This window comes from Cardiocondyla obscurior, linkage group LG07, assembly GCF_019399895.1.
Source record: "Cardiocondyla obscurior isolate alpha-2009 linkage group LG07, Cobs3.1, whole genome shotgun sequence".
NCBI classification, from domain to species: Eukaryota; Metazoa; Arthropoda; class Insecta; order Hymenoptera; family Formicidae; genus Cardiocondyla; species Cardiocondyla obscurior.
The window spans coordinates 8,730,845-8,744,372 of record NC_091870.1 but is presented as its reverse complement, the minus strand read 5'-3'; the positions used below and the strand labels follow the sequence as shown (position 1 = coordinate 8,744,372).

Here is a 13,528-nt window from a genome sequence, read left to right as displayed (position 1 = left end):
CGGTTTAAAACTTTACCCAAATTCTTTAATACTTTAATTCTATTTCTTGTCTTTCCTTCGCATTTAACAAAAGGTATTTTGAAATTTCGCTTATTACGAATTTACATGGATATCGTTTTCTTTCCTCTGGCTGAATTATTTTTTTCCCGGCTCAATACGGGCAGAGACATATCTAAAACACGATGTACTCGTCAAACCGTACTTATTAATCATCGTAAAAAGGATTTACATATGTCAATGTTAATTTTTGTTTTTTTCACGAGAGAAAATAGCACAGTTTGCACGAAAGAATTGCAAATATTTTTTTTTTTTATACAAATTGGAACTGAAACACAATGTAGTTCAGGCAGGTAGAAACATTATATCGGTTGTCAGAGAACTCTGATAATGAAAAAAGTCTTCCACGATTTAGAAAATTTTGTTCCGAGAAACTTGAGCTCGGAAAATAAATCTCGACGAAGATCCAAGTCAGTTCTAGGATTAATTACAAGAACGTCGAACTTCTTCTTATAAATAATTTTATGCGATTTAATATATTATTTGTTTTACGTAATACTATCCACCGTCGATTGCGATCTTTCGTTGATATACTCTCTACTCGTTAAGAATTCAATTTATCAAGCATGGCCAACTAGTCTTTCATCTCCGGATGATCCATCACGCCGATAAATCACTTCATCACGAAGAAACTTTATTATATCTTCGAAGCTCTCGAAGGACACCTTCCGGCGAAGGGATCGCGAGGTCTGACTTGTCATCATTTCCAGCAGGACGCGCCGCGTTCACCTGACATTCACTTCCCTCCCAGTATTCTCTCTCGGGTTCACGAACCCTCGTTTGCTCGTTTACTCGCCGGTGCCTTTTTACTCTCTTCATTCTCCCAGGTGGACGGGAGAAGGACGGAGAGGGAGTCGCAGGATGAATCAGAGAGGGACGGTGGAACTGTCAGTGTAGCATTGGTCCTCCTCGCGTAAAGACGGACCGCGGATCGCCTGTGATTACCTTCCTGCCCGAGTCCTTTCCCGCGGACAACGGTGAGTGCGCTTTCTCGATTTGCTTTTCCGTCACGCCACGCCGTGCGCCGTTCGCTCGTAGATTTCGTTTCCCCGCGCTATCGAACTCGGCGACGCTAAATAGATTCTGCCTTATCGCACCGCTTTGATAATGCACAACGAGTACCGTAAAACGAAACGTGCTACGCAAGTCACACTTTGGTGAACGTCAAGAAAATCGTCGAAACAGCTCGATACCGTCTCGTTGGTCTGACGATCGCGTAAGTTTATTCCCGCGGTACTATCGAATGTTTTTTTGAAATTAATATCTTTTAAAGGGAAACTAGAGTCGAGGAGGCTAGAAAATTATTTTTGGTACTGATACTTTTTTTTAATTGACTCTTTCAGAATTGCTAGATTAATTCACATTGCGAGTGACGTTGATGTTTTCTCGAAAAATATTAATCACATTTTGCATGCCACTTCAATGTCCATTAATTTATCGCTGCGTACCGCTGAAAGTTAGTCGCGAGAAGCGTTCTGGCTCTTCAACTTTCTTTCAGAAAATGTAATAGTGATTTTCAACGTGGTTAACGCGTAACTAATGATAAAGCCATTATCACGGTCGTTTTTTTTTTTTTCCGAAAATTATAATTGATGAGACGACGTGAAAGCATCATTAAATTATTAAATTTTATTCAAGCAAATATTTACACGAATGTAATGAAATATGTATAATGGAAGCGCCGTTCTGATAGCCTGCGCTTTAATGATCGTAAGAACAATGCATTGTTAAAACTTGCTTTCGTAATTGAGATAAAATGTGGGCAATACTTTGACTTTTAAGATGTAAATGGATCGAAAGTGTGGATGTAATTGAAACGTCAAATTTTATTACGGAATAACGGCGGATCTTTTAGCTTTAGAGCAGCGAAAAAAATTAATTGACATTGCAGTTTCTCATAGAAAAATTCACACACACTTGCCATTGCAATTTATTTTAATGAACGAAATCGTGCAGTTTGTCGCGCGCTTAAATTCCGCTATAATCGCGCGATTTAAAGGGCGTACGTGGGTAAGCGACGAAAATAATTGTCGAGCCGCGCTTTACGTCAATCCTGCCGAGTTAGACCTGCGACGTAATTATTGACGATTACCCGGAGGAGAGAAAGAAATCGCGTCTGCGGCGCGTCTAGCTTCGCCGCGCCGAGATGAGAGATAACAGGAATGTGAGAGCGGAATAGCCAGACGCGTTCTTAAGACGCAGGCCACCTAATTGCACCGTTACGCACAGCCCGTTAAATCATTGCTTCTCCCCCGTATCTCGAAGACGCTATTAAAAGCCGCCGCGGCATTAATTGCGGAGTAATTAACTCACCGGCGAGCCGCATCGAGAATATTGTTTTGTGCCGCACAATGCCAATTTGCCGTTTAATCAATGCAGAATTATAATCTAGCGCTATTTAATTAATTACGATTTTAACTGAATGAATTCTATAGTAACGAGGGCAGTCTGAATTTTAATCGCGGCTCCGCGCAGCTTTTACTTTTTTTTTTCTTTTTTTAGAGATCTCCGGACGAACGGTAGATCGTTGACGAGTGCTTCAATGTAAAGAGATATACTTTTTGCGCGTGACGAGATAGACGTTCGTAGAGAAATTAAGATTTCCGGTAAATCCAAAACCCGTGCAAATTGCGGCATGTGCCGCGCCCTGTTGTTATCCCGACACGACGTGTCAAACGCATTCAACCGCGTACCTTTTCTTCCTCATCTTCGAACCGGGCACGTGCTCGCCATATGCAAGTGTACGAACTTAATTATGCACGCGCAAGCAATAACGCCGAAAATTCCGACGTCGTGGTTCGCGCGTTATTAAGCTGTTGCGGAGATTCTTATCCGGTGCAGCTTGGGGAGTGGCGCCTAATTGCCCGAAGAATAAAGTCCGTCGTGCGCTTCTTTCGTTTTTTTTTTTTTTTTTCGGGGCATCAATTAAAGTCAACCGCCGAGAGTAGACGTCGCGTAATATCGTTACGCGGTTTTTGCTCGTCCAATTTCATTGTTTCGGGCGATTTATCGGCACGGTCACGTACGTACACATTCGCATCTCGCGAACTTCATCGCAAATGACCGCACGCGCGTGCGGTTTAATTATAGAAACGAAGCCGTGCACTTGGTGCTGATCATACGTATGGGAGTTAGCCTATGGTGATTCGCGGCGAAGAGTACATTTTTAGTAAAACTATAAATAATCCGCGCAATAAGAGCACACGAGAGTCGAATACCTGGGTCGCCGGACATTTTCGTTCGCTTCGCGCACATACCGTCGATAGATTTGTCCCGCAAAGACTCGCGAATCGAACCTAACCGGACGAGTTCGATTCCGGGACTTCCACGTTATGAAGTCGGTTCTTCAACCGTGAAACGTCGCTTACGTATGCATATAGATAAGGATCAGACAGCTTGCGATAAAAATAAGCAGTTTAGAAACCGAGTGATAACGATAAAAAGGAATAAAAATTTTTTTTGTTAATATACGTGAATTAATAGTAACGCAATCTCTTCGAATATAAAGTAGACCGTGTCGTACGAATTGTATACTTCAGCTACGACGATTTTAACAGAGTTAATTAAGCGTTTAATGCGACAGTTACCGATTATTTCTGTCATTAACGCGTTAACGTGAAGACGTGCGTCTTCACGCTTGGAGAAAATTGCAAGTAAGTCGCGAGTAGCTACGTCTCTCGGACCTTAACCATAAAAGTCTCGCGATTGCGTCAGGGATCGTGAGTCACAGTGTCTGTTGGCCTAAAAACACTGTTACCTCCACAGCCATGACGTATCGATAATTTCCTGAAGAGCGTCTTGTCAAGGACAATCGAATTTAAATGAATTTGGATCGCGAATACATTAATTAAAAAAACCCAGATATTATTCACGTTTAATTATATAAAAAAAAAATTTAAATAGCGACAAAAAAATATATTTAAAAAAAATTTCTTTTTGTTCTGCTAACTGAATAAAAAAATCAGGATAAAAAACGTATGTACGAAAACGATCAAATCCGATAATACAATATCAATTGCGCCCACATTTGCTGCCACCTACACCGCCCCGGGCTCGATCTTTACAGAGGGGTGGACTCGTACAAAAGAGCAACAATGATCGGTTTCACTCGCCGCTCCGTCCAGAGCTCGAATTCGTTTTGGCTTTATTAGAATTACCTTTGCGAGCGCCGCGCGAATTGCACCGCGATAATGCGGCAGGTGGGAAGCAAAAAGTGAAAGCCAATTATAAGCCTTTGATGTACATATCCCCGCTCGGGAATAGCACGCGCTCACGATAGCTCGGCGTTTCTCTCTTTACGCGATTCTGAGAAATCTTAAGTAGCTTAAAGGTATTTTTATAGATTTATTTATCAAAAATTGATTCCGCAATTTCTATTATTTGACGTTAACGAAAATTAAATTTGAAATACGTGCTGTAACTTCATTTCGGAAAGTACGTCAACTTTACCTTTGGATTTTCATCCAAGCAAAACGATAGTATCTATAAAAAAAAAGTACTTTGAAATATAAAATTATTTCCTAACGCAATAACGAAGCGTGTGTTTTGTGATTTCCAAGCTTAATTTAAAAATATTAATGTTACCTTAATTAGCACTTCACGGTGCAGATCTCAATTTTACGTCAGAGCGTACTTGCACGTTGTAGTCCTACAAGTAATAAATTTCTAAAGCAAACCATATTTACTCGGTTATTACGGCGCATCCACTTATGGGGCCACTTATGTTTTGCAGCTAATACATACAGTCCGCAATTCTATTTCAAGTATAATTATTTGGAGCTCGAGGAGCTGCATCGTTTTCACGCACACACGCCGATCCGAACCTATTTTCGGCCGCGATATTACCGCGCTACCACTTGCGAATTACAGATACGCAACATTTGTCTAAGTGTTTATGACGCCAACGCTACTACCTTTACCGGAATACCTGTAACGTATGCAAACGCATCTCAATTTATCAAGCCGGAAGAGCGTTTTATAATCCCGTGAGAAATTCGCTAAACTGATGAAACTTGTTAATTATAAATTAACTTATTGTATTAAAATTATAAATCAACGAGATGGAAAATGTACGTGTAATTTTCTCAAAGTAGATCTGCTTCGCCGGTTTACACGGTTTACGTAAACTTGGCGCGAGGCACAATCGTATCTCCTGATAAGTCTACTTTTACATTACCCTCTTTTTCTTTTTATTCGCGTCCTGTCTGAATCGGTATATTTCAGTGTAAAAGCAACATTTCGCGGATTAAATATTAAAAATATTATTTTTAAACGATATTCACCTACGGTCGACGATATTAAATTAATAATTTCTCATTTCTTAACTATTTGTTAGCGAAATGTATAAAATATATTGTAGTTATTATTAACAAATGTCTATTCTTTAATAAATTACGAAACTCTTTTTATTTTTATAGAACGAGATCATAAGCGATAGGCAGCTAAAATATGGCAGCACCACAGGCGTCGTCGCGACTCGAGATGCTACAGGTAAAGTAATCAATTTTGTCACTTTAAAAAATTACGACATTATAAAAGATAAGTTTTCATAGACAGATAAATTAATAGATTCATTAATTTAAGAAGAAATGTAATCGTGTCATCTTTAATATTGGCGCTTTAAATACGTGTCGCTTGTACGCAATTAATAATAAAATGGAACAGATTTTAAAGAAGAAAAACTAGATGCAAATAAAAAAAATTACTAAATTATATCAAAAGTTTCAATTGTTGAGCAAAAAATATTTCTTTAGTTTTATGCAAATAATATGCATTTCTTAGTGTTTAATAAGTTTAATATTTATAAATAATTATTATTATATTATAATGTAATAATCACTACTAAATGTATTATTAATCGTGCTCTTTGCTGGCGTGAATCCAGGAGCTTCAAAAATTTATTCCTGACAGTAACGCTTCATTACGTCAGATATTAATTATGATCCTTGTAAAATAAATCGCGTACGTCTATGAAAATATTACGTAAGGTAGAAAAACGCGTTCTTGATAAGAATCTTTCTTACGATAACGTAATAAATTGTCGATTCTATTACATCGCAGTAATTCTTTCGCTCTCGCTCTTTCCCCTCTTTGTTTTGTAATCGGAATACTTTCAGATAGACCGGTTACAATTTTGATACATGTTCTTTTGGCCCACGTATCGTTTCTGTGCCAAGCGGACACATATATGGCATCTTGTTCAGGTCTCGCGCGCACAACGATCGGCCCACGTATCGATATGTCCAAATCCGATGGACAGTTGATATTTAGACGAATTTCAAATGCAAACCTCTGCTCCGCCTATCGTTCCATAATATATTTCTCGGTATTATATCGACGTAAAAAAATTAATGACGATAAATTTACCACGTAAAATTTTTTTAAGAGGATCTAATCAATTAATTTGATTCTTTTTTTTAAATATTTCTCTATGTAAGATAAGATAGATGTTTTAAATACGAACTTTAATAGTTCACTTTAATTCCTTGTACGACACACCTCGAAGGGCAATCTCTAGGCAGACTTATATTAAAGCCAAAGAAGACTTGAAGGGAATAAAAAAGTGGACGCTTGGTTTGTCAACCATGACTGACCATTGAGGGACTTGTAACTATAATACTGTGACGTCACTTCCTTCGTGCTGAGATGTGTCATACGGCAAATTTCTCGAGTCGTATTATTTTTTGCAAAACTTTGCCTTTGAAAATAAATTTTTGCAGCCGTTTACAAAGATTAATTCTAACTTTGCAGTAATTTTTTATATTATCTAACATATATTTTCTTATTCAAAAAGAAGATGTAAAGATTTAATTGCTGCTGCTTTTTTTGTGATTGATTAATTTAATAAAAAATGCGTAAAAAAAAAATTGCACAGTGAAAATTGCCGCGTTGTTCTGAAATTTAAGACACGATAGGAAGCAGAGGTACGCGATTTCCAAGAAAAATTAAAAACATTAATGCAAGCGGAACTATTGTATAACGCAGAATTGCATTATACGCAATATTCGATTTGTCTTTAAATGACTCGAGATATTAACGCGCAAAAACGACAAACAGCCAAGAGAACGACGCACGTATTTCGCGATGCCCACGCTTGGCCTTCCTGTATCGTGGAAGGTGTGAGAAAAAAAAAATAGCCTCGAACGGACACGAATGCGTTACGTCATTATCGATTAGACTGCCCAACTTAATCGCGATTGCACACGACTGTATTATCTTTGCTTGCCATTATTAATTTTTTTGAACACTTTTTACTGTCGTTAGAATAATTACGTTACGTCATCTAGTATTGCCAATTATCAATATAGAGATTTGGAATTTATTAAAGGTACTAAACTACAAAAAAAATCTGAGAACTTAATTTAGGACCGTGCAATTCAGACACGTCATTGAAAATGCTTTCTAGAAAACTATTTCATTCTTTAAGCTAATTAGACCGCGAAGTAATTGATGTGCCAGCCCATTTTTAGACATCGTGTAACAGTGACGCGCGCCTGTAGCGTGTCCCAGAATTTTACCAAACCGTAATCTTTACAAATTCGTTCTTGTTAAAAAGTTGTAAAAAAAGCGTACAGTTTTCGCGGCGAACGTCAGAAAGCTAGGTACGAGTACAATTTTTATCGAGGTTCTAAACGCGTAATTTTGATCTTGCACATGACAAGCGTACGTTCCACGTGCACGCAGCTCGACACGCACCGGCACGCAAGAAAGAGGTGCGTGCCGCACGGAAAGTGAGGTTCACTCGGACAAATCTGAATCTGGATTCGGGGCAAGGAGGACCGCCGCGAACGCAACGGGTTATCTCATAAATAATTAATGAGGGAGCACGGCGCAGACCTCGCTTGCCGGCGATTTGTAATTGTAATTTCGCGAGGTGCATGCCCAGTTAAGCAAAGTAATTATGGACAGGTTTCGCGATCGCGACACGTGCACGATCTGCGGTAGACAACGAGACCCTGTCTCCGCAAGTCGGCGGAGCTACCTCTCGTCATTCTTTTCTCGGTACTCTACCCTCCTCTCGCCAACGTTCAACGTTTCGTTACCGCGAATCGGTGGCACTTCTAAGGCCAAGATCGCAATCGGCGCAACACTTAAATATAGAAATCAGATTCGAGCGTAGGTGCCGAGCCCTGAAAATCATCATTTGTACCCTCCTCCGAGATCGCGACGATTAGAATAAATTTCCGCGCGATTTGCAATTAACGAAAGGTTAATTTCGTACTTATGCCGCGGAGTTGAATTCCCGTTCGGGGAAGTGCCTCGACGGTGCGATATGACGGTGTGTAAAAAGTTCGCATGGCTGCACGCGAAAATTCGATTCGTCTTCGACGAAATGCAAAGTTCAAGGTTCCACGAGAGCATCGCCGGTCGTGCGAAATGATTGGTTCTCGGTCTGCCGAGCATCGTAATCACGAGTGCGGTACCTGCGCCCAGCATTTTTCCACGATCTTTTCCTTCGGTCCTTTTCCCCCTTTCCCGGGCAAACAATCCTGCATTTTTCGTAACCCCGTTTTCGAACGCGATTCGGCTCGATCGATGCGAGTCGCTGAAGAAGCCACGAGTTTTTCGAGGTACAGACGTATAAATAGATAATTCCCAAATGACGACAATCGTGTGTAACTTCGTACGTCAAACGGCAATCGGATATATGAAAATCACCGCCCGGCCGTATTCTATCGTTCATCGATGTTTACGCATTCACGAAGTAACAGAAAAAAAAAAAGACTTGGAAGCGAAAGAAAATTCAATTATTGTGTTTTAATTGCGACGTTCAATCTGCAGAAATTGCACAACACGATTTCATTTCGAGCTATTTAAATTAAAATTAAACGGGGAAAAAGTTTCACTTTGACTCTCGGCAATTTAAATCCCTCCTTTTTTTTTCTTTTAATAATTCAGTATAAAAGAATTATACATGCCGACACACAAAGCGCTTTAAAAAATTTCATCGAATATTATATAAGCTGACAGTATTATCGCAAAAATAAGGTAAACATTTTTCATTCGCGATCGAAGTGATTATCACGATCTAGATTTGTTCACGGCCTACGTTGTCGAGAAAAACGACAGGCTATTTGTCTTCTCGCGAAAGAAATTACGTTTCTCATTGTGCATCCTTTTGCGAGCCGCGCGTATTGATTTGAAGAACAAGACTTGTTTTTCTTACGCCAAAGAACAACTAATTTTCGCGGCGGTGGCATTTCCCGGCGAAAGGATAATTTTTACGCGAAAAAAAAAAAAACAACGCTCGACGGAGAAATCGAGGAAATTCTTTTTTCTGGGCTTTTTTTTTTATTTGCAGTAATATGACGCGGCAATACCGTTGCAAACCTGATAGGAGACACGCGAACGGGGTGCTTCCCGGGAAGCATTACAACGATTTTTCCCAGAAACCTATTCCTGACGAAGCGTGCGGAAAGCGCGGCTATTAAAATCGAAATGGGACACGATTCACAAAAATATTCGATGGCTTTCGGATAAATGTCCTCAATTGATATTTAAAAACGTCAACGGAAGCGTGCGACTAACGCTTTTAGTAAATTATATTCCATTCAATTCTTTTATATTCGGCGAACGGCGCCCCGTCACTCAGCGCGAAGTCGCAGCTGCAATTATAACGTTCATTTTATTAACGCAAATTGACATTAACTCATCCGAGCGATCAACTTTTCGCGTCGGCGTGCCAGATCCGCGAAGGCGACAAGGAAGTAATAAATCTTGATAAACCAACTGCCAAACGTACGACTCGTTTATATCAATTCCTAAGATCACCTCCATTACTCTTTCCAACCTTGAACTTTATACCTCGGCGAAATTTTCGAGCAACATCGATGGGTTGCCTCGAGTTCTTTGCGAGAGCGATTTACGCCGAGTAAACTTATCCAGACTGTAACAGACTTCGCCGCTAAGACTGCAATATGCCGTGACGAACTAACTTTCTTACCGCTATATTAATCCGAAGAAATAAAACTACTTTTTCCGCGGGATACGCGAAGCATTTTAATAACAGAAAGGAAAGAATGTATTTAACATAATTATTTTCTGAAGAATTAAACGAGGGAGAGAAAGTCGTTTTTTAATTCAGCATCTTAAGCGATAAAATTTGGAGACGTTGTACGTGGTAAAAAAAAAAAAAAAAAATGTGAAAGCGCACTAATGAAATGACTAATGAAATAATTAAATAAATCTAAGAGGTTTGTTTAAAAAAATGCATCGATAACGATCATTTGGAAAGGTCGCCGTTGGATCGTCGAAATATCGTACGGTCTCTCCTTTACAGGTATTTACAGATAATCGCGTTAGTATTCGACGTCACGCTTCGCGTACCTTATACCCCGCGAGTGCATAAATTCGCCTATATGTCAATGAGTCTAGTCGCCAAGTCGCCTCGCTCGATTGCGTCGCCGTTCCGCGAAGGCAGGAGCGGAAAGACCGCTAAACTATTGAAGCGAATCGATGCAAATCGACACTTGGGACTCGGTCGCGTGCCTTGTCGATCGTCCACCCAGCGGTAGCTATCATCCGCAGTCGCGAGGGTGGATAGCTTTTAGACGGACATGCGCGCTGCTCCGCGACGTGGGCACGCTGTCGTTTGCAACAAAACATTGTTGTGATGGTAACGCTCACAGTACCCCGTGTCGTGTTGGCGTTGCAATGTGCGCGTTCGCCGATTATTAAACCGTCCTTGGTTTAATTGCGTCCCCGTAACTTTCCCGAAATTGATCATTTCGCGATTAACCGCGCGATCGCCCGTGAAAACGTTCGACTGCCGTCCGCGTTGCGTATGTACGGGCGTTTCACCGGTTGGCGTTGACATTGAACGCGGCTGCGTTTTGCGCGCGTGCTAATTTGCATGAACGTCGAGTCCGCGCCGCGATTTTACGTGAGGAGCGATACATCGCGGGCGCAACCGCTACGTCATCGTAATCCGTTGCGGCAAAAAAAGATATTGCATGCAGTGAAATATGAAGTCGTGTTACTTACCGAGGTCTCGACGTGAAGGAATTGATGCGAAAATCCCTCGCGGTAGCCGCAAAGTCGACGACACTCGAAAGAATTGAGAAACCGAGGAGAAGAATGCATATCCGGTCGCAGCAGCTGGGCGCTCCCGCTCGCGGGGTGTCGATGGACATGAAAACGTCATGGGCAGCTCAGGAATACGATACCGCACTTCCCAGTTTGGAAACTATGGTATTAATTTCAAAAGTCCACTGCAACGAAAAAGAAAAAAAAAAAAATATATAAACGGGCTATAAGACACAAATTGTTGCGTTTAATAAAAACGGAGCGGCGGCAGAAGTAGGTGATCGCGTCGTTAAAGCAGGTCAACGTCAAATATTTCGTAAGATTGTATCCTAAAGTTAAAAAAAGGAGAAACCGCGAGGCGAGACACGCGGAGAAACGGGAACGTTACTTATTCTATATACGGTTATGTGTGCCGGAGTCGTCGACTTCTCGAATCTCGGGTGCCCACGCGATTTAAAACGACGCCCGGCGCGTGATCTTTCCTTTAAATGCCGCCCGCGTGCGTTCTTATCATGTGTGTAAAAGGCACAAAAATCGTGATTCCAAAGCGTTACTTTGCGTATCGTTTTTTTTTTTAATTAGCTTCAACAAGCATTTACGCTGAATCATTTAAATTTAATTTCCTTACTCGCTTTTTTTTTAATTTTTTTTTTTTAATCTATTTTATTCATCCACATCTAATTGGCAGTCGTCCATTAACGGGCGCATCATTATCAAATAGCTTTATATTTAATTAGAGCGCAGTGGAAATATAGTAATCGTATTTACCGTGCGTATTGATCGCTGAAATCGTGAACGTATATTACCGTTTACCAATGTAATAGCGGTGCATTACGTATGTTTACTCATTGGGGGAAAAGTAATGATGATTCCACGCAAAGTCAGTAACGTGCAATTTCACTCTGTAATTAATAAATTCATTTCTTATACGTCTGCAAAGTACTTTCGACTTGCGCCCCCCCGTTAATTCAACATTTAATTACACGTATTGCGCGGGAATTAATTCAATGTTTAATTACACACGTTTACGAAGCGTAATGGCTGTTCAGAAAATCAAGATCGCCTTAAAAGCAATTTGTTGTACATCTTTCCTAGCGTGTCTATTAATTGACGTATGACTTCGAGCGCGCCAATTAATACCGCCCTCGATTATCCTTATCAATAATCTTCCCGCTGAATCTCAAGTTTACGCCAGTAAACTGCGCGATATACCGAGGCAAAGTGTTCAATATGGCAGGTTCATTAGGAATGAATCAATTAGTGGCGCGCCTGATTGCCGATACAATCATCGAAGGGATATGCAATTAGGAACTGCCGCATGATTATTGAACCACAGTTGATCTTTACCCTATCGTTCGCGAAACGATTATCCAAAATTAAAATCTGTGCAGAACCTACACCGCGAAAAGTATTAAAACTTAAATATATATTTAAAAAAAAACGTCAAACTTTTTAAACTCTGAAGAAACCCCTCGCTTTAATTTTACTAATTTCTTTATATACGCCACGAAAAAAAAATACTTGTACATTTTTTAGCGCATAATACTAAGGAGAAAAAATTTTTTTTTTATTTTTAATATAATTACAATTAAATCAACGTAATCAAATATTCAAGTAATTCAGTTTACGAAATAGCAGCGCGAATCTTTATTCGTTTTTTTTATAGATGCAACTGAAACCTTATCTTTAACGCGCGGTTACGTAATCAGCCAGGTAGTTCGCGAGTAATACTTTTAATAACACACCCTTAGCGCGGAAGGGCCGAGACGTCAGGTCGGCGCAGGGTTAAAAGACGAGGCGGTCCCTGCCTCGGCATAATAACGAGTTTACTAACCCCCTCGCATGTAGGTTAGAGGTGAATCGATGAGGCGGCGCCGGGTGCCTATACGTGCATCGTCGTTTCTATAGCCCGGCAGTAGAGCCTACCGCGATACTATGCGCCTCTCGCATGCGAGCCGACGTTCCGACCGCGGGCGACGTCGGCCCGCATTTCCGCGCGGCGACACGTCGGTACTCAAAGCGAATTATCCCGCGACGCAGGCCCGCTTCCAGCAGAAGCAGCTGCAGGAAAAGGAGCAGAAGCTGCTGCAGCTCTACGATCAGCAGCAGCAGAGGGCCTACCAAGTGGTGCAGCGTGGTAGCGCGGGCTCGAATAGCTCGCATCACGGCTCGACGGCGGTCCGGACCGCGACGACGACGACGGCCACGACGACGACCTCGACCTCGCAAGGCGGTAAAGTACGTGGAAAATCGGTTCACCTTACCGCCTTACCTAGCTCTTTCGCTGCAATTTTTTTTCCACCCTTTTTATTATTATTAATTAATTTTTTTTTCTCTCTTTTTATTTAAATTATTCTCTTCGCACGAAAAAATAAAATTTCAGCGGGTCGCACATTCAGGCTATTTTCGCGAGCGTTTAATTAACTCGTTTGAAAGCTCGCGTGAG

General features: G+C 40.8%; 1 protein-coding gene across 1 annotated transcript in view; it reads left to right on the top strand.

The window, feature by feature from the left end:
* Window positions 1-972: 972 nt before the first annotated feature.
* The window catches only part of Usp47 (ubiquitin specific protease 47), a 30,881-nt gene continuing 18,325 nt past the window's right edge, over window positions 973-13,528 (top strand). Inside the window, exons 1-3 of the mRNA XM_070659778.1 lie at window positions 973-1,273; window positions 5,475-5,547; window positions 13,123-13,320. Coding sequence (XP_070515879.1) covers window positions 5,506-5,547; window positions 13,123-13,320 — 240 coding nt within the window. The 5' untranslated portion in view covers window positions 973-1,273; window positions 5,475-5,505. The remainder of the gene's footprint in view (window positions 1,274-5,474; window positions 5,548-13,122; window positions 13,321-13,528) is intronic.